Source organism: Manis javanica, chromosome X, assembly GCF_040802235.1.
Source record: "Manis javanica isolate MJ-LG chromosome X, MJ_LKY, whole genome shotgun sequence".
Lineage (NCBI taxonomy): Eukaryota > Metazoa > Chordata > Mammalia > Pholidota > Manidae > Manis > Manis javanica.
The window spans coordinates 98,683,621-98,711,039 of record NC_133174.1 but is presented as its reverse complement, the minus strand read 5'-3'; the positions used below and the strand labels follow the sequence as shown (position 1 = coordinate 98,711,039).

The following is a 27,419-nucleotide window of genomic DNA, read 5'->3' as shown; positions in this document are numbered from 1 at the left end:
CCTGCCAAGGCCCAAGTGGCCGCTGTTACCTGATAAGCTCTATGAACCTCTCCCTGGGGGCTTCACTCACGTCCTCCTCATTAATAGCCACAATCTGGTCACCAGCCAGGAGCTTGTCCTCAGAGGGGCCTCCTGCAGAGGAGAGGAGAGAGGCGTGAGGGCTTGGGGCCACTGCTGGGAAAACAGGAGTCTGGCCAAGGAGTCACCAGTGCCTAAGGGAGCTGAAGAGGGTACTGACACCTGCAGGAGGTGGCACAGGCTGTGCGGGACTGTTCAAACTGTGCCAAGCAGAGGGCACAAGACCGAAGAAATGATATGGAGTGGACCTCCTTTGGCTGGGAGGGGTGTGTAGCAAACGGTCCCAAGCCTGGCCTTGTCCTCTGACAAGGTTAAGTGCTTTCCTGGCTTGGTCCTAAAGAGGAACATGGACATTCATTTCACCAGGAGGGATCTATTTAGGCACAAGGAATGACTTCCAGACTAGTGGAGGTGGTACAGGTGATGGGAGGAAGGTGAGGAATCTTCTTACTTGACCATTATTCATACCCTCTGGTGCGCAGTAATTTAGGTATTCAGTTGCCTGGAGACACAGGGATGGATTAAAAGACCCAAAGGGTTTATTTTCTTTCAATTCTGAGAGATGCTACTATCTCATAAATGAGGGGGAACAAGCACAGCCCCTAAATCACAGGCAGTAGGAAATTGACTTTCTCTTCTTCTTCTGTCTGCTGTTAAGGTTAAGAAAGCAGACCTGAAGATCTGAAATGTTTAATGACATGTCCCACGTGCAAAGCAGCCTTGACTCTTGTCCATTTTAAAGGGCTAGATCCCAACTGCTCCCTGTCTCTACAAAGAAGTGTGCTGTGCAAATTCCAAAGACATGAACACGCAAAGCAACTATGTCACTTGAGCACAGCTCAGTGGCTTGGCAGTGTGCAACCTGTGTGCTGAGGGTGACTCTGCCAGCTCAGCCAGTGGATTCACCACTCAGCTGCAATGGCCCTCTACCCCCTTGGCCAAGTCTCCCAACAGCACGATGACTAGGAGCAGAGGACATGGTGGTGAAGAGTTCACTCTTCACAGGCAGCGAGACCTGGACTGTAATCCCAAATCCGTAATTTGGGAGTTGTGTGACCTTGGATGAGACATCAAATCACTCTAGGTCTTTCCTCAACTGTAAAATGGGAAAATAACAGTACCCACACAACATAAGAATGTTGGGAGGATAAATGAGATGATGAATATTCAGCACTTACAACAGGTGACTGCTGTTGGTAAGAATTCGATAACCAGCAGTTATTATATCCTACAAGGGATAATTCCTTCGGCTTATTTCATCCCTTCTACCTACTTCTGCCAAAATGCCAGTCTTCTAGGTAGAGGCCACTCTACCTCTTCCCTCTCTTTTTCCTTTCCTCCCTTTTAAACGGATGAGGTCCTCATGGATCTCAACTCTCTGCTGGCAGTAGTTAGTGACACCCTACTACGGCTTTGAAGGAATGCTTGGCTGGGCTGCTCAACCATAAGTGTTCCTCTATAGGGTACCTCTCCTCTTCCCCTGTGGTCTCAGATACTAACTCAAACATGTCCTCTACATTTGCGAGCCACCTGGGCTGGAAACAGCTCTGCAGATGAGCCCATCTTCACAGGGTTGTGCCTAACAGCCACCTGGCTTCCCATGGCTCTCCCCTGTGGCTTTCCTTCTCTCCACTCTTCCAACTCTCTCTCTTCACTCTCATGCCACTTGAAGCTGACTCCCTAGCCTAGGCCTGGGGGTTCCTTTTGGCCCTGTGAATTCTGTCTTCTTTGAAGTTAAAGCAGGGGTTCCTGGTGGTCTGTTTCTAAGTTTTATCTGGTTCCTCTTACCCAGGACACCTTTGATATCTGATCAGAGACTCACAGACCTTTTGCCAAACTGCATGGCTGACTTGGGAGCCTTAGGTCAGCCACAAACTCCTGTGCTGAATTGTTTTCTTCTCTATGTCCTCTAGTTGAGGAGAGACCTTACAAAAATCTTTCTCTTTTCCTTCAAGGATTGCAAAATTCATCAAATTTCTGCTAGACCAGTTTGTACCCTAGCTGCTCCTCTTGACTGAACGAGAAACTGTTGTAAACATCTAAAGCCTCAGGCTTAGCAAGTCAGGAATAAAGATCCTTTATGTCTGTCTTGTCTGTCAGTGCCTAGCAGATCTGGAAGAAAACAGTGCTTAGGCCCTTTCCCATTCCATTCATGATGGCAGTATTTCACAGTTCAGGTGGGTCCTTGGCTTGTTCCATCCCACGTGGTCCCATTCAAGCCCTACTTCCCCTCTGTGGCATCAGACAGGCCCAGGTGCAAATCCTGGTTCTGCTGCTTTTTACCTGAGTGACCTTGGACAGGACATTTCTCTTCTGCTATGCCTCAGTTTCCTCATTTATAAAATGGGAATGATATTACTTGCCTTGCAGGCTTGGCTGTAGGATTAAATAAGATGATGTAAAACACACAATAGGTGCTCAATCCATGGTAACTGTTGTTATTGCCACTGTGCCATTCAGAGATTGCACTCTCCTCTCCCCTCCTCTCCCACCTATCGTCTGTATCCTGATTCCAGTCTTCAGTGGTTGACTTTTTTCATGAGTATGTATCAGCCTGCCTGGCCTGATGGTTAGATTCTGGGGGCAGGAACTATGCCTTGTACTTCCCTACAACCAGCAGGGCCTAGTGTAGGCAATCTGTAAATACTTGTTGAACTGAATTGAACACATATTTGTCATCCAAGGCAGTACGGCTCTTTTATGAAGGTTTTATGCAAAGGTAAGCTTTATTAAGGCCCAGACCCTACTAAACCCCTGTCTAGGCCCCATGCAGCCCAATGATTTGTGTTGATCACTCTTAAAAGGCCAGCCTTCACAGTTACTGGTTGGCAAGTCTTTACCCACTCTTCACGAATTCGTCATCAACATAGTGAACTCAAGAGCTCTTTTCTTTGGCAAAGTGTGCAGGTGTTGGGGGACAGGAGGCAGGGCCAGGGGGACACTCTGAAGAACACCTACCTGGCCTCACAGATCGCACCACCACAGGCCTCTCACTGCCAGCCACGAAGCCAAAGCCACATATGGGGTCTCGGTGAATGGTCACTTGTCGCAGCGTCTCTGCTGGCAGCTGCTCACATTCCATATCATTTGCACTCTCTTCCTGCATCACATGACTGAGGGAAGGGGAAGATGGGAGCAAAACAAGATGCAAAGGCAACTAAGCCCCAGAACCAGCTGGGAGGGACACCAATGAGGGTGCTGGCCATGACAACCGGGAGTTCACATGCTTAGCTTCCTAGATCCCTTGGAATGAGCAGAGGCAAATGACAGGCAGCCTCATGTTTCAGACTGGAGACAGATGAGTCCAGAAAGGGGAAGCTACTTGTCTACAGGGCCAGAACCAACAGAGAAAACTGGTGCCACAGAGCCTGACATTAGAGCCAGTCGTTTCCTCCAAGATATTGGGACTCTAGAAGGAGCCTAAATGCAAATATGTTATTCTGAAGGTCAACTGGTATGGCCCACTGAATTGGCTATTAACTAAGAGAAACCAAAACCTTGAGGGAAGGGATCACAAAACAGGCAAGTAAGTGGGGAGGGAATGTGAAGCCGTTTTAGAATGTGGAGCACCTTCATGAAGTCCTTGTGCAATTCTAAACTGCACTATCCCTTAGGTTATATATAACAATATTAACTACTTATACGGCATATATAGACAAATGTGCTAATGTTGAGGACCATTACCTCACACTATTGTACTTAGTGCCAACTGGAAAATGGCTCCTGTGGGCAAGAAGGGGAGCTGTCCCATGGCTGCCAGCAGACCTGAACTCCAGATGAGCTGGGAGAAGATAAATCATTGTCCCCAAATCTGGGAGAGATTACAGATGGCTCTCCTGGTGCCCACAACCTGTTACCAAAGCTTAGGAATTACACAGGACTTTATAGAGGTTCTGCAGCAAGGGCCAGGGTAAGGCGTACTGCAGGCAAGGATGGGTCTGAGTGCAGAATTCGAATGAAGAGCCCTGAGGTGTGAGGATGTGGGGACACTGGGGTTTGTGAAGGCCCCGGGGGGCCAGAAGCAGGAAAGGAGGTAAAGAGGGGAATCAAAGGCCAGCAGGTGGGACAGGGCAGGTAGAGGTGGAAGGGAGGGGATCAGAGCCTTAGCTCTCTGACTTGGCACCACTCTACTCCTTGGCTTTCTGGCAGAGTAAAGGGGATGAGTTTCCTAGCTTCAGTGTATATATATATATATTCTCGAAAATTAAGGTTCCAGGGCAGGGTCCTTCTAAACAACATACAGAGGACCAGGAGTAAATTCATCAAACTAGTAGGTTTGTAAAAGAAGTGGGAGTTTCTGACACCAAAAGGGTGATTGTTAACTAGCTAAGAATACCAAATTCCTCAGTAGCAAATGATTTCAAGCAATTAGGTGGTTTATCAGGACACAAATTCAGTAATTATAGAAAGACACTTCAGGACTATTTATGGTGGTGGCTGGGGGAGATTTAGAGTAATTGTATAAAAGAGGAATTCATAGTCCTGGGCTTGTCTGTGTCACAGAAGAACTCGGGAAGGAAGATAGACTGTGGCTGATCTAAGTCCAGCCACTTCAACTCTGGCTTTACCCAAGCTGGCTTGGGATCTGTTACCCCTTAGGGAGGCAAAGGCACTGCTAGGGTGAAGTCAGGCCTCCTGAGGCAAATTCAGAAACTGACTGCTTCCCTCCCATACTGGTAAGATAAATGGTCGCTTTTCAGTGGAAAGTCACTCAGAAGCTGGAACACAGTTGGCTGCTGTCCTAGATAGGCACCCTTCTAGGACAGGGGCTTGGTGAGGGTGGCCTCAGGCTGGCGCCTCTCTCATTTCTGCTGGTGGCAGGCAGGAGCGTGGCCTTAAAGGGAGCCAGAGAACATCTTCCTGCAGCTCCCATCTTGCCCCACCCCAGGGCTGCTTCCCAAACGAGTCCTTTGCCTCTCGTCATCCAACCTCAAAGAAGCTAAAAGGGCCTCTTCTTGGGATGACCCCAGCTCATTTCTGACATGGGCCCCAGCCAGGGCAGCTGGACTACATGAGAGCCTGTCAGGCTAAGCCGCCTGTGGCAAGGGGAGCAGGGACACGAGCAAGGAAGACCCAGGTGTAGATGGAATCGCTCAGTACGCCGCCCGGCACTCAGGGTTCCCCAGCCCCTGCAGCCTCAGTTTTGCCACCTTTTTCTTTTTCTGAAGGTGGAGATGTTTCAGTCTCCACTGGACTGCAGGCACCACCAATAATGATGAAAACAGACATTCCTGGAGCCAGAGGAACCAATGAGCTAAGAGCCTTTGGTGACACAAGTGTTTCACTGCATGTTAATCCATCAACAAGTATTTATCGAGTGTCTATTCAGACTGTCAGAGCTTCGGGGGACACAGAGGTTGCAGATTTCTGCCCTCGATAAGCTTCCAGTCTAGCAGAGGAAGAAAGACAAGTGTACGCAGAACAAGAGAATCAGAGTGTTAACTGAAAATAGGATATGAAGTTCATAATTAAGTCCCAAATTGTGTGTTCAAAGAGGAGGGTAGAAGAGCTGGACAGAGTTCCATGGAGGAGGTGAGAACTGCTCTATGGCCAGGAAAAGGCAGTGGTGATGGGAAGGGAGACAAGAAGCTGAGCTCTGTCACTGGTGGTCCCCATGTTCCCACAGGGGACCCAGCTGTTTCTCCCACAGCCACAGACATGTCTCCAGGTGTGACTGGAGCACATTCATTCCTGGGTGGTCCCCAACTGAGCTGGACTAACTGTCCCTAACTAGATCCTCCCCCAGTTCTGCAAGCAGCCTTTTCCTCACACTGCTTGGGACTTCTCAGGTATCTACAGCAGGGGAAGAAACACCTCCATTAACAGACCAGATGGCTATTTTACAATACAGATGAAGTTGTCCCTTCCATCCTGGCCTCTGCATCTTTCAGTGACTGCCCTTCAGTCCTCTGAAATTTGCTAAGTGTCTGGAGACTTGGGAGTGACACTGAAGGCAAGTAGTGACGGATGACAGGAGCTCAGCAGTCCACGGGTCACGTGACAGCCCTCCTAGGGGAAATAGGCAATTTGACTCTGAAAGATGTTTGGCTTCCAGTCCCTTCAAACAGGGCAGCCTTGAAGAAAATCATGAAACACCCAAAGCTTAGGTCCTCCCCCATCCCCAGCTTTGTTTGTGAGACCTGCTATTTTCTTCTGTCATTTGCCGCAAAGCATGCAATGCCTTCACTCTGGCTCCTTCTACTCAAGACCTCCAAAGTGTCTCCTCACCCTGCACCAGGCTTGTCCGCTCTAGTCAGTGACCCAGGGAAAGGCCTAGCCTTTCTTTTCTGCCTAAGGATAACAACACTTTATAGCCATGTAGTTCTTTTCATTTTTACACCCATTACCTCATCTGACAAAAGGTGCTTTCACATCCATTCTCTCCTCACAGTGTCTAACTGTCCTGCCAAATAGGTGAGGTGATTGCTCTTCCTCCATCCCAGCCTCCAAGGTGGGTGATGAAGAAGCGACCTATAGCAGCTGAGGCGTATTAGCAGCAGCCAAGTCTCCAGCAGGGCCCACAGTCCTGGCAGCCCCATCTATGCCCACTCCAGGTCCGGGCCTCCCTGGCTTTTCAGTCTTCATCACAGGGCTGGCCCAGCACAGTGGTCCTCAGCCCTACATAACCCGGCCGAGTCTGCGCGGCCAGCCTAATTACCCTGTCTCTAATCCTGCTCACTCTGCATCGTTGGGAGAACGAAATGAGATCATGGCTGCAGAAGCACTTTGGAAGGTTAAACGTTATCACACAAATGAAGAGGTGGTGATATTGCTGATAACATTATTCAAGGTGGTTAGAGGAGCAGAGAAAGGGAAGATAAACTTCACCACTTTCACACAACCTAGGCTCTTCCCCCTCTACTCCTTGCCTCTAAGAGACAGCCCTACAGTGTACTCTGTCCCCATGTTTTCCAGACAGTTCTTTCCTTGGCTCATATATCAGATGACCTGGCTCCCTGCAGACGCCCTGACTTTAGTTCCTCTGTGGGCTACACTGATAGCCCCCTTGCTGTCCAAAGAGGAGCTGGTAGCTGGAGCCCATGCTGACACCTGTTGCTAGGCAGGATGTGGCTACCAGGTGGATGGAGAAGATGGATGGCTTCTGGGCTGATGCTCTCTCCCTTGCACTTTTGGGCAGGAAGATAGAAATTTAACAGCTAGACTCCCAGGCATTAGCATGTAGTTCTCCATCCTTCCTTGCCTTTGGCTCCTTTTTCTTTACATTTGGTTAGCTCCTTGGGGAGTCTTGTCACTCCCCTCGCAAGTGGCAGGATTTGGAGCTATGTGGGGCCAATTAGCCCTCTGATTCCAATCACAGGAGCCTGACTCTTCCGGGAGCTCCAGAGATCCAGCATGGCAGCTGGAGCCCCAGGAGATACCATCTTCTCCCAGTGGTGGCGATGGGAGCCCCATCTAAGGGGCTCTGAAACAGCTGCTCTGGGTGCCCTCTTTTAAGGAGCATGGACACAAATCTTCTTTCCTGTAAATGGAGCCCTCACTTTTCCCTAGCTGCTCCTTATTGTAGCAGTGTTGCTCAATCTTGAATGTGCATATGAATACCTGGGGGTATTGCTGGACTAATTGTGATGCGAAGGTTTGGAGTAAAGTCTGAGATTCTAGCAAGTACCAGGGTGGTTCCCAAGCTGCTGGTCCACAGACCACACTTGAGAGGCAAGGATCTAAATGAACACTTTTCTCTAGACACTGGGAGGGCCACAATCAGGTGGAAGGACTGAGGTGCTTTTATTCCACTGGGTTATATATAGCATTGACGGCCCTTGTTAAAACACAGATGCTATTTTGGAGAAAGGACACATGAAGTCATGCAAAACAAAGGACTCACTGTCTGAATCAGATTTACCCCAGGAGAGAATAGGGGGGACTCTAAACGGATATGAAACAAGACAGGTAAGGTTGCATTAGGGAAAAGGAGAGAAAGACCTGGATGGATTAGGTACTACTTAGTCTTCCTGAAGAGTTTGGTCAGCAAAAGAACAGCCTGAGGACTCGTGACATCCTGGAGTAAGGCAAGGAAGCTGATGAAAGAGAGGACAGTGCAGAAAACAAAAACAGCTGCCAGTTACTGAGAACTCACTATGCATCAGGCACTGTCACATACTCCCTCACTCCAGCCTCCCAGCCACCCCATGAGTAGGCAATACTATTGCCATTTTACAGATAAGGAAAACTGAGATTTGAGAAGGGAGATGACGTATCTTGCTCCAGGACACACACTTGGATACACTGTGGTGGGACTGCAATGTTAACCCAGGTCTGCCCGACTCCACAGCCAATTTTCTCACATGATTTTTGCCAAGAACGTGTGGACTAAGCAATTGCCCAGCAAGTTACGAGCAGACTGGGTGAGAAGATTCAGCAGACTGCTCCTCCACAAGTGAACTGAGGGCTGCCACAGTGCTCTGTCAGAGCGGCCTCCCCGAGTCACCTCACCAGAGGGGACATGTGGGGAGACCTCAGCCCAGAACTGACTTACTATATGCCTCCAAGTCCACCCTCCCATATGGGGGACTCAGCCCCTAAGGCCTCACATGCTTGTTAACTTTAGTCACCTAAGAGTCTACTCACCTCTAGTCATCCCTCAGAACCTGGACTCTCATCACCAGAATGGTCTGTTCATACCCTAATGCCAACATTCTCCTTCCTTCCAATCCTCCCTCTGTACCCTCTGGAACTCCCAATCAACAGCAAACTCTCCTATATCCTTAATTTATTCTCTGAAAGTGCCCTTCACCTTCTTTCCCAATGGCAGCCTTGTTTATTCCTTGAGGACATCACTTACCCACCAGCCTTCTCAAATGGAAGCTGTTTTTTTTTCCTTTTTCCTCTCAAATCTCAAGAACGTCAGGACATACAGGTTGGGTAGGTGCCATCCTTGCTTGCCAATGCCACCTCCAGGCCAATACTGCTCCTTCATTCTGCAAAAGATCCTGAACTTGTGAGGAACAGGCCTGCGGCCCACCTCTGCCACTGTTTACCTCCTCACTGCTTCCTGCGACTTCCTGGGTAGTCTCCACTTTCACTGAGGACTCCAGTTGCCAGCCACATGTGATCTTCCCCTCTAATCCAACTCTTTTTATCGTGGTAAAATGTACACAAAAATTTAGCATTTTTTGCTTTTAAGCACAGTTGCTTTTAAGTGTACATCCCACTAGCATTGAGTACATTAACAATTGGTGTGTGAACATCACCACCATCGATCTCCAGAACATTTTCATCTTCCCGAACTGAAATTCTGGAAGGTGAAATTAAACACTACCTTCCCCTTCCCCTCTCCCCCTAGTCCCTGGAAACTAGCATTTTTCTGTCTCTATGAATTTGACTATTCTAGGAACCTCATATAAGTGTAATCATACAGTATTGGTCCTTTTTCTAACTGGCTTCCATCACTTTGCATAATGTCATCCAGGTCCATCCATGTTGTAGCCTGTGTCAGAATTCCCTTCCTTTTAAGTTTGAATATGATTTCATTTGTATATATTTACCACATTTTATTTATCTGTCAATGGACACTTGGGTAGTTTCCACCCTTTGGCTACTGTGAATAACACTGCTATGAACATTAGTGTACAAATATCTAAGTCCCTGCTTTCACTTCCTTTGGGTACATACCCAGGAGTGGAATTGGTTGCTCATATGGTACCTTCTCTGTTTAATTTGGGGACGGGGATCAGTCTACCATTTTCCACAGTGACTGTACCATTTTACGTTCTTGACCACAATGCACAAGGATTCTGATTTCTTCACATCCTTGCCAACACTTATTATTATCTGTATTTCTTGATAACAGCCATCTTAATGGCTGTGCCCACTCCAACTCTTGATACCATCCCTGGCAAACTCAACATCCCCATGGCGATGAGGAGGCCTCCGAAAGCTGCCTCCTCCATTTTACTCAGCCACTCACTCCACTGTCACACCTGGACTTTGGGTCACCATCAGATATTACATCACCTCCATCACCTCCACAGTCTCCCTCGCCAACATCCTGCTCTCTGCTACCTCATCTATCCTGCCCGTTTACCTCCCCAAGGATTCCTGCTGCAGGAAATGGAATGCATATGACCACCTATTCACTTCCCATTTGGTATTCCCTTTTCCTGGAAATCTCTTCCTCCATTCCTTGCAGAGCCGACCCTTCATCCTCCAGGTCTTGGCTGAAATATCACCTCCTCAGAGAAGCTTTCCCTAAGCCTTTCCTCTAATTATTTGCTTTCTTACTCTCCTTCAAGCTCCATCTTATCTTCCTATCCCCCTTCAGGTCCAGATTATAACTCCTGGTTTATCATTATCGTTCTCTTGCACACACCTTCAACTCCCTTGCTTCCTCTCCCTCTGCTGTAGTTGTGTTGCAAAACCTCACTCCTTGAACTCAACCATGTGCATTCTCTACGCCTGCATCTGAGTGGCTGAAGGCAGCTGGAGAATAACCACAGTTGGGTGGGTGGCTTTCACTTTATATTCACCATCTCCAACCTGGTATGTGCTCTCAATGCTGTCTGGCCACCACTACCTCACTCTCTAAGATGACTATCTCATAGATCTTCTTCTCTCCTCGACAGACCTCACCTCCCCATTTGCCCCAACAAACCTCAGCTGATGACCTTATCTCACATGTGAGTGTTAAAACACAAGCCACCAAATGAGAGTCCCCTTATGTTACCACCACCAAGTCTACACACCACCCTACCTACATCTGTACCCATGCTTCCTTTTCCCCTCTTATTAAATTGGAGGATGTCTCTTTTCTTCTCTCAATGTCAGCTCTCTCCATTTAGGCTCTGGTACCATCCCTTCTCATCCCCAAGGATTTTGCTCCTTCAGGCATTCACTCTCTTCCTAAATCATCAGTCACTTCACCTCTCCAGAACTGTGCTAGCATGCTGATGGAAATCATCTGTCCTTAAAAAAACAAACAGAAACCACCTCCCTCCACTCTACAGTCCCCTAACACGGTCCCACAGTCCTGCTTCCCTTTGTAGCAAAGCTGCTTAAGAGTTTTTTACATATATTGTCTCCACTTCTTCATTTCCTATTTGCTCCTCATTCCACTATAATCTGGCTTCCACATCTATCACTCTGCAGAGTCAGTCACTCTTGTTAGGGTCACTAATGGCCTTCAGGTTATTTCTCAGTCCTCACCTTACACAACCTCTCACTGGCTTTGGAAAGAGTTGACTATTCCCTCTTTCTTGAAATGCTCTCCTCTCTTGGCTTCTGTGACTGTCTCTTGAGCCTCCAATGACCCCTCTGCCCACTTTTTTCTTAGTTTCCTTTGTGGGCTCCTTCTCCACTACTTAATCACTAGATACTGCAGTTCTTCCCAGTTAATCCCAGGCCTTCCCTTCTCTTTCTGTTCTTTCCCCAGGTAATCTCATCAGTCCCTTGGCTTTAAACACAATCTATAAGCAGATGACCCCCAAATTTGCATTCTACCTACACCCCTTCTGTGAGTTCCCAAACTCCTCTATTTCAAGTATCAATTCTGACATCTCTGATTTTATGTCTCACAGGAGTCTCAAATTTAACATGCCCAAAATGGAACTCTTGATTTTCTTTTCCCCCTCAAGCCTAGGTCCCCCTCAGCCTTCCTCATTGCAGTACCTGGCACCACCATCTTCCCTTCAGAGACTCAAACTAGAAACCTCAGAGTCCCACCTCCTCCTCTGACCCCCGACATCTAATCTCTCCATAAGTCTTGGCAGCTGTTCCTTCAGAATCTGCCCAGTGCCCTCCATCTTCAGGCTATCACCCAGTTCCAACAAGGATCGTCTCTCCCCCAGACTGCTGCTGCTGCCTCCTTCCTAGTCTCTCTGTAGCCACTGCTGCCCCCTGTGAAGTCTGGTCTCTACAGATATTGCAAAAGTCCAAATCAGATCCTGTCACTGGCCCATTTAATACCCTGCAGATGTTCCCCACTATGAGTGAATAATATCCAAACTCCTTTTCCATGGCCTATACGGCCCCATGTGGTCTCCTCCTTCCTCCTTGCCAAATCCCTCTTATGCTACTCTTATTCCTGCCCAGTACAATCTGGCCCCACTAGCTTCCTTTCCATTTCTGAACCAATCAAGTTCTTGGCCACCTCAGGGCCTTCCAACTTGGTATTCCTTTTTTCCTGGAAACCTCTTGCCCTATTCTTCAGAGGGCTGCTGTTTCATCCTTTACATCTTCACTCGAGTACCATCTGCTCACAGAGGCCTTCCCAGAGAACTCGGCCCTGGTAATCCCTATTACTGCAACCTGCGCATTTCCTTCAGGAGATGCACACGAGCTGTCATTACATATTCATTATGTGATTATTTGGCCATAAAGCCTGTAAGAGTATCGACTAAATCTCTCTAGTTCAATGATGTATCTCCACCATCTAGTTTGGTACCTGGCATATAGAAGGTGCTTAATCAATGTTTTCTAAGTGTATCGATGGACATGTGGATAGGAGTGATTTTGAGGCATACAGATTAGGATTCTCTGGCTATTCTGTGCAATTCCTCATCAAATGCCTACCAGTTCTGAGGAGAAACCCCTCAACTTCTCTGACCAAGACAATGGAGTGAAAGAGGAGGAGGAGGATGGAGTAACATCAAGAGTACAAGGAGGGCTGCAATCTAAGAAACAATAGGAGCTGGCATGGGTCCAGGCCTTTTAGGGGTGTGAGGGTGGAAAATCTAACAGCTATTCCTTCTCAGGGCAGGAATATTTTCTAAAAGGCAAACAGCTCTTCTTTCAGAATTGCCAGAGGCCCAGGGGGTGGGCAGGATGACCTTAATTAGTCCTTCCCACTCCTGAGAGTCTCTGGGTAGATGATCCAGTTAATTCCTAGGGCTGCCTCTCTCTTTCCCTCCAGGGCTTCATGGACCTGCCACTTCCTCCTCAGCTGATCTCGGAGAGGCATCTTCTGGAAAACCTGCTGGTGTCTGGATTCATTTTCTGGTTGTCCAAACGGCTGCTTTTCCCTGGTGGCCTGGAATGGAGACACTTGTCATCTGTTCTAGCAGATCAGGAGAGAGCAGGTAAAGAGGTTAAGGCCATTTGTCCTCCCCCAAATACCTGGAAGACTGGAGTCATCTCGCTAAAAGCCAACCCCATGAAGCATCTCAGAGGACGCTGCAGAGGACCCTCTCGGCAGCCACCCCCTCCCCTCCTTCTCCACTCAGGGACTACACATCCAATACACTCAGACATGTTGTCTGATAGGCCCAGACATGCTCCTAAACCCTCCCCGTTGGGGCTGCCAGCCTGGTAACAGATGTGAGGACTTTGCCAGATGTGAGGCTGATGCCATATGGCACTATGGGTCACAAGGTCTGTTGTTTCCACTAAGCCATGGTGGAGTTAGTGGGGAGATGCTCTCAGTTTAGCCCCCACTTGCCTGTCCCTGGCAGACGCAGTGAGGAGGAACTGGAGGAATGAAATAGTCACAGGAGCTTGAAGGAGTTGTCATGTCCCTCCGAAGAGTCCTGGGAACCCCAGCCCCTCCCCTCCACGTGCCACACCAAGTATTTCTGAGGAAGGCAGAGACAGACCAGAGGGGCAGGGATGAGGGATGGAGGGGAAGACAGCAGAGCAGGAAAGGGCTTCAGACAGAGCTGAGAAGGAGGGATGGGGAGAGACAGAGAAAACCAGACAGGAGTGGAGAACTGAGACAAGAGTAGGGGCTCAGAGGCAGTGAGGGAGACAGGACAGGCTTGGGGAAGGCAAGTGCCACAGAGAACCTGTACCTGCCAACTCTGCTTGGTGTTAGGTTTTCAGAAGCCCACTCCAGTGCCTCACCTGTTCTCTGAACACTCCTGAGCTATCCCCGCCCCCCACCCCCACCCAGCTCTGCCCTCAGGCTCCTGCTGCTGTGAAAGGGCTGCATGGTAGTGAAAGCTGCCTGGTCTAAGGCTTCAGGTGATCAAGCTCTTTGAGAAGAGGCACTATGATTATGCCTTACTGATGGCATGATGTCACCCTCCCCATTTCACAGATGGGGATACAGTAAACAAGGGGCACATCTCAAACAGCCTGAGGAGAAGACCCAAGACACCCTTTTCCCAGCCACCAGAGGCTATATTTTTCTTGTAAAAGAGAATGAGATCAAGAGGATAAAAATAGGAAGAGGAGAGAATTCCAGAAGGTGGGAGGGGAATGGTCATTATGGGAAAAGTGGAGTTGGCAGGTAAGGGAGCAGCAGGCCTGAATTCTCCCCCTCAAAGAACACATCTGAGGCCAGGCTGGGCCGCAGAGCTCTGGCACAGAATGCTAAGCCAGGAGAGGGTCTCTGGCAGCTCAGATCTCTCTTTCCTCTTGGATCCTAGCCTCTAATCTGCCATGGGATGGAATGTAAACAAGGCTGGAGTCTGTATAGGGGGAGCAGGTGTGGGCAGTAGTTGCTGGGAACATCCCAACAAGTAGCTGCCTCCAGCAGCCAAAGATCCAGAGCTCAAATAGCGCCCCTCTGGGGGCTGCTTGGTGGCACTGGCTGCAGAGGGCTCCCAGTAAAGCCTCCTGAAGCCAAAGGAGGGCTTACTGGGTTGGCTGGCTGTGCAGTCTCCCTCCTCTCTGTCAGGCTGCCAGCCACCAGCCTGGGGTGCCCCCAGTCCCTGATTCTGGCCAAACAGCTGGAGAATCTCAGAGTTGGCAAGGACCTTGGAAGTTATTTATTTCACCCTTATGCACCCTCTGCTGACTTCCAGGAGTAGCAGGGGGGGAAAGCTGTCTAAAGGAGAGCCGCAGCTGGGTACTACAGGAAGGGCCAGACTGAGCAAGTGGGGAAGGAGGCCCCTGAGAACAGGCCCAGAGAAAGAAGGGAGCAGGGGGCCTACAGCAGGATGCATGAAGATGACAGACTGAGTCAGGGAGGGGATGCTGGGGAGAGATTAGCTGGGAAGCAAGCTGGAGCCGACCCAGGGAGACAGCAAGTACGCCTTTTCCTTGCTCCCTCTCCCCAAGGCCCCCTCAGGGGAGCTTATGAGGAGACAGCAGGTCAACGAGGGCAGAGCTGGAGAGAGAAAGGCACACATCCTGCTGCTTCGCCTGGAGGCCCATCTGGCCCCTCCCTGCCTGAGCTGGTGCAGGTGGTATCCGAAGCCCAGGCACCATGCCCAGCAGGCACCAGGCTGACCTCCTGTGAGGGAGCAAACAGCAGCAACCCCAGCTTCCCCCCTGTGCACTATCTCCAAGTTGTCCATCCAGGAGTACTGGGGTAGGGGCAGAGCAGAAATCAGGCCAAGAAGCAACTCCACAAAAGAGATACTATGTGAGCCCCAGCTTTTAGACAGCAGTCATTCTTGCATTCATTCATATATGCAACAAAAATTTACTGAGCATCTATTATGTGCCGAACTGTGCTAGGTATTGGAGATACGAAAGTAAAATAAGCTTAGTCTCTCCTTTCAGGGAGGTTATCATCACAGGTGGGGACAGGTATATAAACAGAAAGCTGTGAGTCGCCTGGCACCACAAGGGGCAGCAGAGTGTGGGAACACAGTGGAGGGTGCCCCCCATGACTCCCAGCAGCTCCCTGCCCTCAGCTGAGTGGTGAGGGTGAACTGGAGTCCCAACAGATGGACACGGCAGAGGACATTCCAGGAATGGAATGTCAAACATGATGGCAAATGGATAATAAGGAAGATTCAGTAAAAAAGGGAACTTCTAGTATTCAAACCACTGCAATTAAAAGAAGAAACCACAGAACAAATTCAGGCAAAGCTGAAAGGAATCTTTAATTTCTGGTTGCAGGAATGAGGGCAGAGGACTTGTGTTACCCACTGGCCCCTTTCATGTGACCTTGTGACATGAAGCAGTGCACTCAGGAAAGGTCACAGAGATAACCAGGGATGCAGCCCAGCACTAGGGTTACCAGACACAGATCCTATGTATCACCCACAAGCTCCATATAGAAGGCCCCCCTCTCACATCACAGAAGGAGGTAAGCAAGGGTAGACTGCCAGCGGATGCATCGAGATCCAGCCATCGTAGTAATGGAGACCAAGGTGCTGAAGCTCATATGCCCCATTTTGCCCACAGTGAAGAGGGTCCCGGGAAGCTAGCTTTATGAATGGGTCAGGGCCAACAGTGGGAAGTTACAAACAACCCCACTGCAGGGCCAGATGGGACACAAGAAGAGCCCCTCTAGACTTGGCCACATTCTGTTCAGCTCACAGGGGCCATCCTGGGAGAAGAGGGAGGGATATCAATAGGCATAGCAGTGTGATTACTCAAGTGTGGGCTACAGCTCCTGCTACTGACCTCCTGACCCAGGAACAAACCCCCTCTCCCTCCCCAGGAATTGGGAAGATAGCTTTGCCCAGCATTGCAAGTAAGGCTCTAAAAACTTTTTAGAAAATAATTCCAAACAGAGATACTCAGATAGAGCCATTAAGTTAGATTAACAGCTCCAAGCCAGCAGACCAGACAGTTGTCTAATTAATAAAACATATAAAGCAGAACTTATTGACGTTATAGGCACAACACTCAGTAGACAACAAAACCCGAATCCATGCAGAACACACCATGTTCTCCAAGAAGCCTGTTCCCCTACAACCTGTAAGATCTCTTCTTTAATGAAAACGGGGCTGGGGAAAGGAGGGAACCAACAGTGCAGTGCAGGGAGGCAGGCTGGGGAAGGCAAACCTGTTTATTCATTCATTTATTTATTTATTTACTTACTTTTTCTACTTATTTAAAAAAAATTTTTTTATTAAGGTATGATTGATATACACTCTTATGAAAGTTTCACATGAAAAAACAATGTGGTTACTACATTTACCCATATTATCAAGTCCCCACCCATACCCCAATGCAGTCACTGTCCATCAGTGCAGCAAGTTGCTAGAGATCCACTATGTCCCTTCTCTGTGATACACTGTTCTCCCCGTGATCCCCCACACCATGTGTACTAAACATAATACTCCTCAGTTCCCTTCTCCCTTCCTCCCCACCCGCCCTCCCACACCCCTCCCCTTTGGTAACCACTAGTTCATTCTTGGAGTCTCTGAGTTTGCTAAGGCAAACCTGTTTCTTGCACAAATCTGCCAAAGGTTAGTTCCAGCCCGGGCTTTGGAGGCAGTGAATCTGGGCTGTAATCTTAACTCTGTGGCAAGTTACTGAATCGTATCAGACTCAGTTCCCTCATCTATAAAATGGGGCTCACGACAGTACCTATTTCAAAGGATCTATATGAAGATTAAATACACAAAGTAAGTACTCAAGCAATAATGGCGATTCACAGTTAATATCATTGTTATGTTCAGACACATACGAATAGGATCTGTGGTCCTATTATAGCCCACGCCATTTGCCCTTCTCCACAGAAAGAAATGGGGGTGATTTGAAAATTGGTTCCAATCTCTTTAGACCTTGGGCCCTCACTTCAGATCTACAGTATAAATAAGCCTCGCTACAGGAAAAACAAACTATTTTACTAATAATTCTCATACTTGCAGTGGTTAACCATGGGGCTGCTGAAGTAAGACAGAGGCAATATGAACTCTGCTTCTCACTACCTGTGGGACCTTAGACTTGTCCACCTCCCAGTTTCTACCACCTCATTTCCTCACCTGTAAAATGGGGCTAATACCAGGATCTACCTCATAGGGTTGTTGCAAAGATTAAATATAGTAATACATCTAAAGCAGTTAAAACTGTGCTTGGCACACAGAAAGTGTTGAGTGAATGCCAGCTGGTGTTCTTATTGTACACGAATTCTTATTACTACCTAAAGAGCTTACTTGGCACAATGCTCGGCACAAAGTAATAGTAGCTGCTATGATCGTCAGTACTACCAGTGACACTGAGTAACTGGGGCCAGAGGCGCAGAGAGATCTGGGTCTTTTCTGATATGGGGACTATCCTTTATCCTTAGGATAAATTTACCTTTGTAATCTCAGACTCCCCGCCCCTTGAATTTTACACAGCTCAAGAAAAGTGACAGGTATGTGCCTGCACATTCCCACTTGACAAGGTTTCTATAAGTAATGCACCATCTCACAGGAGGATCTTGTTCCTTGGCCCCTTGTTGCTTCCTGAACGTTGAGGCCCCGCGAGGGCCGCCGGCCAGGGTGACCGAGGGGTGGGGGTAGAAAGAGCCACGGAGGGGGTGCGGAGCCTCGGGGTGGGGTGGCCGATGGGGAGGGAGGGCTGAGCCTGTGGAGGGGTGCCCCTGCCCTCTGCGGGCAGCTGCCCTCCCAGCTTCTCGCTCTGCTGTCTCTCTCTCCCTCCTCCTGTGCTCTCCCCTCCAGCGGAAAACTTCCCGCTCACGCCAACACTTTTCCACAGGCGTCCAGAACCCCAGCCCGGCGGATCCTCCCACTTTCCTTGCGGGCGGCGCGGCGAAAGGGCCCGCGGGCAGCGTGACGTCCGGAACGGCTCCTTGAGGGCTCGGGGTCGGGTGGGAGGATGTCGGCTACCGACGCACCAATTCCGTCCATGGACTGTGGGCGCTGCGCGGGAGCGCACCCAGAACCAGGGGCCCATGTCAGCGCCGCCTGGAGTCACTTGGAGGGGTCGGCGAGAACCGTGGCACTCTGCGGCCGCCCGCCAACCCCACAAACCCCTGCCTCAACGGCTAGATACCCCGCTTTCCGACCCTTTCCCAGGCGGGCCCCAAACGGCTGCTCAGAACGCGCTACTTACTGTCGGGGCCCCCTCTGAGCCGGGGCTGGGCGGCTGCCTGGCCCGGGCGCCCTGTCGCCGCGGACACCCCCCGCGCTGGCCCCCGCTCTGCCCGGCGCCAAGCGGAGCGGCAGCGGCGTCTGTGGAAGAGGAAGATCACGCCTACCTCAGCAACCCAGCGCCTGCTGTGACCGGAATCTTAAAGGAGGAGGCGAATGGCTCGGCCCCAGAGCCGCGACCGAGGTGGCGACCTAGCGAGGCAGCTGGTAAACGCGGCGTCTGCCGCCTCTCGGCCGCCTGCAATCCGCCCCTGCGGAGGAACTCCCCTCCCCCCAGCGTGGACGGCCCCCCCGCCGCGGAGCCGGGCGCGAGGCTCTGAGTCCGGGGGCCTGCGGGGGGTCCAGCTGCGCTGGGTGAGCGCAGGCTAAGTGAGGGCACTGGGCTTTACAGCTATTTCCTCATCCCGGCATCCTCCCCATTTTACAGAAATTAAAACCGAGGCCCAAGGGAGAGAAGCGAATAGCACCCAAGACACAGCTAGTAATAAGTGGTGGGGCCAAGATTCAAAATCAGAGAGATCTCAGTTAGCCCATGGCCTGCCGCGGAAGCCACTCTGTGCTACTGCAAAGCAACATTTGAATACCCGTGTCTCCACCTCCTGTTTCCCCATTTTTGACAGGACTAGGGGCAAGTGGCAACTCCAGGTCAGTTGGTTGGTGGCAGTGGAGGTGGGGGCCCCAGGAGACAGCATACTGACTGCAGTGTCTAGTGCCAGGGAGTGGCCTTTTCCTCAGGAAACTCACCTACTATGTGCCAGGTCTTGCAGGAGACAGAAAAAGGTATAAGAGGTCGTTAAAAAGGTCTAAGAGGTAGTTATGGTCCAGGTTCTATCGCGAAGACAGGCATGAGCCTGTGAGGTCTGGGTTATGTCGGAAGGGTCAAAGGGCAGGGGGCACAGAGGCCCTAAAGGAGCAGGTGGCCAGTGTTCTCAGACACCATTTCCCAGGCAGAACCTCAGGGAGCCACTGGCAGGGACAAGGGGGAGAGAAGTGGCTTGCGGAGACAATATGAGGAGGGCTGATTCTGATTCCTTCCTGGTACTGGAGTGAGAGTCCACACCACCCATAGTTCTTTAAAGGATGAGTAGAAGACAGCCTTGTGGGGGAGATTAAGCCAGTGGCCTTTCTGTGGGAGCTACCCTAGCTCCCTGCCTTGACAATGACATCTGTGAAATGGGTAAGATCTCATATTTCATCCTTTCTGGTCAAAATGATTTAGTAATAACAGTGTTCCTGACATATTCTAATTAAAAAAAAGAACAATTTTAGAACTTGTATTCCTCCCTTCCTTGTCCTTGCTTATCCATTCAGTCATTAATTTAGCAAATATTTATTAACATCTACCATTTGGCAGGCACTTTGCTAGGTGCTGAGCACCTCCATGGTTCTGTGGGGGTGTCCACATGGGAGGTGGAAAGCACACAGGGTTGGAAATTAGGAAACATCTCTTAAGTCCTAGCTCTTTGACTAAATCACCATGTGACCCTCTGTGAGTCACGTATCCTTTGGGGACCTCAGTTTTCTTGTTGGTCAAACAGGGCTAATAACACCTTTCCGTCCTACTTCATGGGGGTGTTTGTGAGGCTCAGTGGAAATAATGGATGTGAAGGAGCTCTGAAAACTATAAAGCCACTAGACAAATGTCAGGGATTAGTCTGTCTCCAAAGGTGGGAGGGGGCTGCTGGGAACTAAAGCTTAAAACAATCCTGGCTGACTCTCCCAAATTGATTACACTTTATTCCATCTTCCCTAGAATCACTGGTCCTGTACCTGAGCATGAGTCTCAGCTCTCTGAAATACCATCCTTCCTCAGCAGTGCCCATGATGCCTGGGTTTAGTGATGGCCTGTCCTTAAGCCAGAGAGATTGTTTGGGGGACTTGAGTGGAACCAGAGGGACAGTCTTGGCTCTGGGTCTCTAATTCCTGGCAACAGCAGCACACTGCCCCCACACCCCTACCCCCCGGCCCCACAAGCCTACTGGAGTCCACCCAAGCCCAAGAATGTACGTGTCTGGGTAGAAACCACTTGAGGCCCCCAGAGACACCCTTTCAAGAAGCACAGGGCTCATGTCAAAAAACGGAGATGGCCTTGAGGGTGGGTACTCTGGGGGGAAGCCAGAGTGCTGGGTTTAGCCTGGCCAGCTGAAATCCACAACAGAACTAGTGGAGGCTCTGTGAGGGTCTTCCGCTTGCTCAGCTCACCCCTGCAAGCACTGCAAACAGACCTACAAATTACTATACTAAATTATGATACTACGCTTGCTATGCAAATACAGCTTCAAGACAAATTCCCAAAGCTGCAGAAGTATTTTCCCCTACTCACTGCTACCCCAAGTAAACACACACTCTGAGGAAACATGGGGTCTTGCCAAGCAGTTTCCAGACAAATCCGCTAACCTTCTTCATTCTCTTCCTTCCCACTGAATTGTCACCCTGAAGCCCCTTCGACATAAATAAAATGACACGGAACAGGGAGGGCTTGGGAGCCTGGGTCCCATGCCGGCCCAGCCCAGAGCTGCTCTGCACAGCTTTGGAGCCGAACTAAAAGGGAAGTCAGAGGCAGTGACAGAAAGGAGCCCGGCGTTAGGCCAGGGCACCTTCAGCCAGCCAGTTCCTGGGGGAGGAGTGGAACAGACTCCTCATCAGCCTCCCTTGGCAATCTCAGAGCTCACCCCTCATGCAGCGGGGGCTCCTCTCCATGTCTTCATAGATTCCCTTGTCACATCCATCTCACCCACGCTGTTCCTCTTAATAAAATGCCCCCATAGGCACGCTAGACAGTCTGATGTTATCCTTCACTCTCCAGCCCTTCTCCCCAGCTGGGCCACACAGCAGTGATTCAGGCCTCCCGGGTTACAGTAGAGTCTCCTGAGGAAATGCTTCCTGAGCACCCAAGCCAGGGTGTGATGGAAGCCTTGGGTGTGAGCATAGCAGATCCTCCTTCTTTGAGCCCTCAGGCTGACCTGGGCCCTGGATTTGGATTCTTGCTCAGAGTTCCCCTGTCTACCTCAGCCTGAATCTTCTTTCCTGGGCCAGCTGCTGCTGCTCTCCCCCAGCTATTAAACCTGAGTCCAATTTGCAAAGCCTTTCTCTTGGTGAGTGTCAATAAACCCCCATCTCTATCACCCTGAAAGACCAGAAAGCTTCAAGCTCCAAAGGAATGAATCACCAACGGTGAAATTTCAGACACAATGACAGGCAATTGAGGAGACATATTTGATCACATCATGTTTACCTATGTGTAAGGCTGGCCCTGAGGATATTCTGGCATTTTCTCTCAACTATAATGAAGACTCAGAATGACAGATAGCAAAGAAAGCAATAGAAAATACACAACGCTAGGGCTCTCTTGTCCCCTCCTGGCATGAGCCAGGAGCTCTGTCCTCTGGCTTTATCTGTAAATAAAAGCCTCTGCCTTGCTCTCCTACCTTGAGTGTTTGCGAAGTGCATTCTTCAACTCCGTAAACAAGAACCCTGGCATCATTTTTTGGGACTCATCCGGGATAACTTCAGAGATGGGAGCATTCTCTTCAAGTTTAAAGCCAGATACACCTCTGGCATTCAGTCTGAAGAATTGGGAGCAATTTGATGCCCAAAACCTGAAAAAGAAGTGTCTTATCTTCTTCTGCACACAAGCCTGGCCTCAATACAAACTCTAATTGGAGAGGCTTGGCCCCTGAGAGAAGTATACAATATAATAAGGACCTCTGAAAGCAAGTTGAAGCTACGTCAGGCCCAGAAGTCCCATGGACTACTATGATATGGAGCTGGTTTTCTAAATCCTTTTGAAGCCATAAAACTGCAAATGGTGATAGAAATGGAACCCAGGATGGAAGTGCCCATCTTCTGAGGCCCTCTCAACTGACCAGTGTTGGAGACCTAACTGCACCCCTTACTGCACCCCCTTTCAGCATGAAGCAGACAGAGCAGTCATCACCCCCTTTCCCTAGCAGCGTCTAGGGTCTCCATCTGTAGAGTGAGGAATGAGACAGGGACCATGGGCTTAGACAGAGTATGGTGAGGGCCTCCAGGAAAAACAAAGCAAAATAATCCATTGTGGGATTTGCTTTGGCCTGCTGGGGTGCCCAGCGTATTTTTCTGACTTTACCCAGGTGCTGCTTTTCTTCCTCCAGCCCTAGTTGTGTGATTTGCCACCTGGGCAATTTAACAAGCCCAAAACAGACAGGAAGTATTCCATCCTGAAACTAAGATTGCATTTTAAAACCCTATTTGTTAAACAGTACTTTTTCTTAAGATACTCTTTAACAAACAGACAATAACTCAGCCCACGTTGGGAGCAAAGCAGGCAATCTTGAGCGATATGCTCCCAGACCAGGAAGTTGCTATCCTGGGAAGAAATCAGAGCAGTAAATTTCTTGTAAGTAACCAGGAAGACTAATAAGATGAACATTTTGGGACCACTTAGCAGGTGTACATCCCTAGCCCTTAGTCTCTCAACCGCCTATAAAATCCCTAGACAACACACCACCCCAGGGCTCTCTTGTCCCAGAAGCTCTGTCCTCTCGCTTTATCTCTAAATAAAAGCCTCTGCCTTGCTCTCCTAAAAAAAAAGGAAAGAAAGAAAAAATACACCACACTAGGAGCAAGGACATCTTGCTGCTCATCCCAGCTCTGGCACTAATTATATATCTGGCCCTATACTACCCCTTTCTAGGCCTCAGTTTTCCCATATGTCAAAAGAGAGCACTGGATTAAGTAATTTGCAGGTTCTAACAGGCTCAGATTCTTGGCTATATGTCACTGAAGTAGACTGATATTCCCTCCAGAAGAGGCCGTCCTGCTGGACACTGGGCATTGACACTGTGTATGCACTGGAGTTAAGAGCGGTATGAAGGGTTGGCACTATGGGCATGAGCCTGGCGCTGCTATTCAACAATGTAGCAGATGTCTGACCCTCCCTTTGGAATCAAGGGAGAATTTGTTCACTGCCCCCACCCTGTCTTGCTGACAGGACCCCTCAGGTTCCTAGCGGTAGCTCTCTGCTTATAAATACCCTAGCCCTCTCCAGGACTGATTCCAGCTGCCCCATGATTAGGGCTGACACTCCACCAGCGAATACATCATACTCAGCTCCTACTTTCCTCACTTAGAAATGATTGGTAAACAGCTGCTGTCCCAACTCCCCCACTTGGGGCAGCCCTCCTACTGTCCCTACCTCCTTCCAATCCAGCAACTAAAGGATGAATTCCTAGCCAGTAGGGGCCTTTCAGAACAGTGCTCTAGTTCTAAGGGCTATTCATCTGGTCAGTGCCCAAGCCATACAGGCAATTCAGTAGTTTAGTACTACCCTAGTCTGGGGTTCTACTCAAGTCCAATGACCCTCCCCACTCCCAGGCCATTTCCTGTGAAGATTTGTCAAGGGTTTTTTGAGTTGAGGTATAACCCATACCCTGCCTCTGAGTCAGGTGGGCCCTGGTTGTCTCAGAGAAGGAAGGAAAAAAAGGCAGCAGGGGTAGGGTAGGGGGTAGTAGCTCTGCAGTTAGTAGCAGCTGCCCTGGGGATCCTCGGCCCTGTGGTCTGGATCCAGTTGTCAGAGGATGAAGCCAAATGTGTTGAAGTTGGAGGGACACTCCTTCCAGCTGTTACCTGAATGGGGCACTGATTCTGTAACCCCCGCTGGACTCCCCACCCGACTCAGGGTTGTCAGGAGCTCCTGACTGCTCCCCAGGCCCACCTGGGGTACTTGCTACTGTTTTCTTTCCCTCCTTCACCACTGACCCCTTCGCTTCTGCTCTTAGCCAGAACAAGCCTCCCTAGCACTGAAACCCCCCTCACTTGGCCCCCGTTTCCCCTCCCTCTGCTGTTCTACTTCCTTTTCCCTGCCAAGGAGTAGCTGTCCAATGGGTGCTTTGCCCCTGCGGTGCGAATGTTCTGTTCTCACCGGGCCCTGTATTAATTTGCTCTCATTTGTGAGCTGCTTTGTTAACACAAGTGGCCTTTTCCCGACATGTAGTGCTGCTCCCTGCTGCCTCTGCTACCTCCCCACCCACCCCCTCCTTAACCTTGTAATAACAGGCCCTCCCCTGTGGAGAGGGGGCTGGTTTTTCCAAGGCTCTGTCATGTACATGCTTTAGTAGTCACTATAGTCAGTGTATCCCAGCCACCCGAGGAAACAAAGCAGGCATGATTACTGATCCCTGGGGGACCTGTGAGGAAACCGGGGCTGAGAGGTGAGGAGGCCTGTCTGTGTGGATAGCTCCTGTGTGATGACTCAGTGGGCCTAGAACTCAGCTCTGCCCATAGCCCCCCATAGGCTTATGTCCTTCACCTTCAGCACCACCCTTTGAGGCCCCAACCAAGTCCCCAGAAAGGTGCAGGTATGTACACATACCCGTACACCATTTTGCTTTCAACTGTGTGCAGGGTTGCAGAACCTCTAAGGTCGCAGAACCCTGCATCTGTATTTTTTAAAAGGTGCCCAGGTGATTCTAACATGCAGCCAGAGGTGGGAACCACTGCTTGAAAGGAAGATGTAAAAGTAAAAGTTAAGAGCGTAAAAATTCTAGCAGCCAAGAGCTTTCTTAAAAACCTGGATGTCCCTAGTAAGAACTGAAGGTAGACTGGGACGTGAGCAATGGCCTAGCTTCCCTGCCTCAGTTTCCTCCTTTCTGCCTGAAGGAAATTATTGCGCAGGCCTTCTCGGCCCCACCCCAGCCCTGGGACAGCTTTATAAATCAGTCAGCACTGAGTCAGCTGTGTGAAGCAGTACAAAGAAGGAAACCCACCCCTTTCTCCCCATATATAAGTGCTAGCCAGTTGCTATGTAAGTGTATCCTTAGCAACTTCTGGCAGCAAGGACGGAGCTGAATTCCCCGAGCAAGCCATGGGGTCTCTGTGGAGGTAAAGGGTAGAGACTTGCATGTCCATCACCTAGAAAGAGATGCTCCTCAGGTAACAGGCTAGAACTCCTAGAAATAATGATCATCTTAATAGCTCTCACGTATTCATCACTTACTGTGTGACAGGTATTTCACTTATATTACCTCATTTGGTCCTCAAACTCACCTTCTGAAGTGGGTATTAATTATTAGCCCTATTTGATGTATTAGGAAACTGAGGTGAAATTACTTGCCCAAATGTCACACAGCTAGTAAGCAAGTGTGTTTTGTTTGGCCTGCAGTGTTTTTAAAAGTTTTTTAAATTCATGGCTAACACTTAAAAATCCTCAGATTTCATATAAGAACTGGGATTTCTGGATTTTCTTGAAAAATCCTATTCTGGCAACAATGATCAGGTGGGCCTAAGTAGCCATGTCCCCTTTGGATGGGGATGGGCTTTCTAGAGGTCCCCACCACTCTTTCGGTGCCCTCATCATGGGGCCAAGTGTCAGTTTCCATTTGAATACTGTTCTTGTGCTGTTCTATTGTTGTATTTATTAAAGGAATAATAAAGAGGGGAATGAAACATTTCCTAGACACATCTGATCCTACCCTAGTGAATACATTTACTCCTTTGGGTCTGGCCCTGTAGGCATCTCAGCTTATGATCCCACCACCCCATTCCTTCCTATGTGGGGAGAGGGTAAGCTGAGCACTCATTTGGGAGGGGAATTACAGGTGGCTGAAATTACAGGTGGCCTCTAGCCCATGGAGGGAGACTGGGAGTTAGGAAAGAGGAATGAGTCCCCAGAAAACCCTGGCAGTGAAAGGTGACTTTCTGGTACCTTCTAAGGTGGATTGTCTAGTGTAACTCCTAGCCCTAGATGTGAAATAGGCATAGTGATAATACTAGTACCATGTCTACCTCATGGGATTATTATGAAGATTAAATGGGTATATGTACACATACACATTTAGAATAGTGCCTGGCTCAGAGTAAGTGCTAAACAAATGTTAGCTCTTTTGATAATTATTATTCTCCATGTTAGTTTCCCTTTTGTTTGCAAGTTTCAGTGATCTAAACAATTCTGTGGAGTATTAAAGGACTCCTGTGATGGGTCAATGATACAGGCAAAGGTGAATCTTACAGATGCTTCTTCCCGCCACAACAGTCTTCCTCTGGGGCCAATTGTGGAGGTTCTGCATGGCATTTTATTAAGGAAGATGGCATTTTTAGTCTAGGGAGAAGGCAGTCTTGCCTTGCCCCTTGGGGCCACACCAAGCTCTTACATTTCCATACCTTTACACTTGCTCTTTCTTTACCCAGAATGCTCTCTGCCACTCTGTCTACCTGGTAACCCTTCAACACATTGTTCTGGACTCAGCTCAAGTCACCTTCTCTGGAACACCCTCTTTGAGCCTTATGTGCTTCCTCAGGTGGAGTTAATTAAAAAATTTAGCTCCTAGTGGAACATGAGCTGGTTGAGGGCAGGGTAGGGCATGTGTCTTGTCCACTCTATCCCCAGTCCCAGCACAAGGCAGGTACTCAGTTAATGCTGGGCGAATGAAATGGGAGGAAGGGAATGGGGGGAACAGAAAGGCTCAAGAGGATATCCTACAAGCCACATTTTCTGAGGCTCTCTGGCTCCCAGCACACCTCCTGTCGGCTTCTATGTGGCCCTCCAAGTTCTTCAAACTAACATCACAAATTCTCTGTGCCCCTCCAGACCTGTTCTAAGGCTCACCTGTAAGGTAGGTGCTCTTTTTGGAGCCTTTCCCAAATTTTCAGTATGCCCTTGCTCCATTGAACAGCCCCTCACTGTGATGG

At 49.4% G+C, this 27,419-nt stretch overlaps 1 protein-coding gene across 10 annotated transcripts in view; it reads right to left on the bottom strand.

The window, feature by feature from the left end:
• The window catches only part of FRMPD3 (FERM and PDZ domain containing 3), a 123,448-nt gene that overhangs the window by 53,783 nt on the left and 42,246 nt on the right, over window positions 1-27,419 (bottom strand). For 3 of the 10 annotated variants that reach the window (XM_036991440.2, XM_073227565.1, XM_073227569.1), the window contains 2 exons: window positions 3,037-3,191; window positions 30-132 (listed from right to left, as the gene is read on the bottom strand). The exons of 1 other annotated variant lie outside the window; for it this stretch is intronic. In XM_036991440.2, coding sequence (XP_036847335.1) covers window positions 30-132; window positions 3,037-3,184 — 251 coding nt within the window. In that variant the 5' untranslated portion in view covers window positions 3,185-3,191. Of the gene's footprint in view, window positions 1-29; window positions 135-3,036; window positions 3,192-12,860; window positions 13,165-18,714; window positions 18,839-18,859; window positions 19,073-27,419 lie in introns of those variants that run through there. 6 more of the 10 variants (XM_017657228.3, XM_073227568.1, XM_073227566.1 and 3 more) reach the window with 6 other exon arrangements.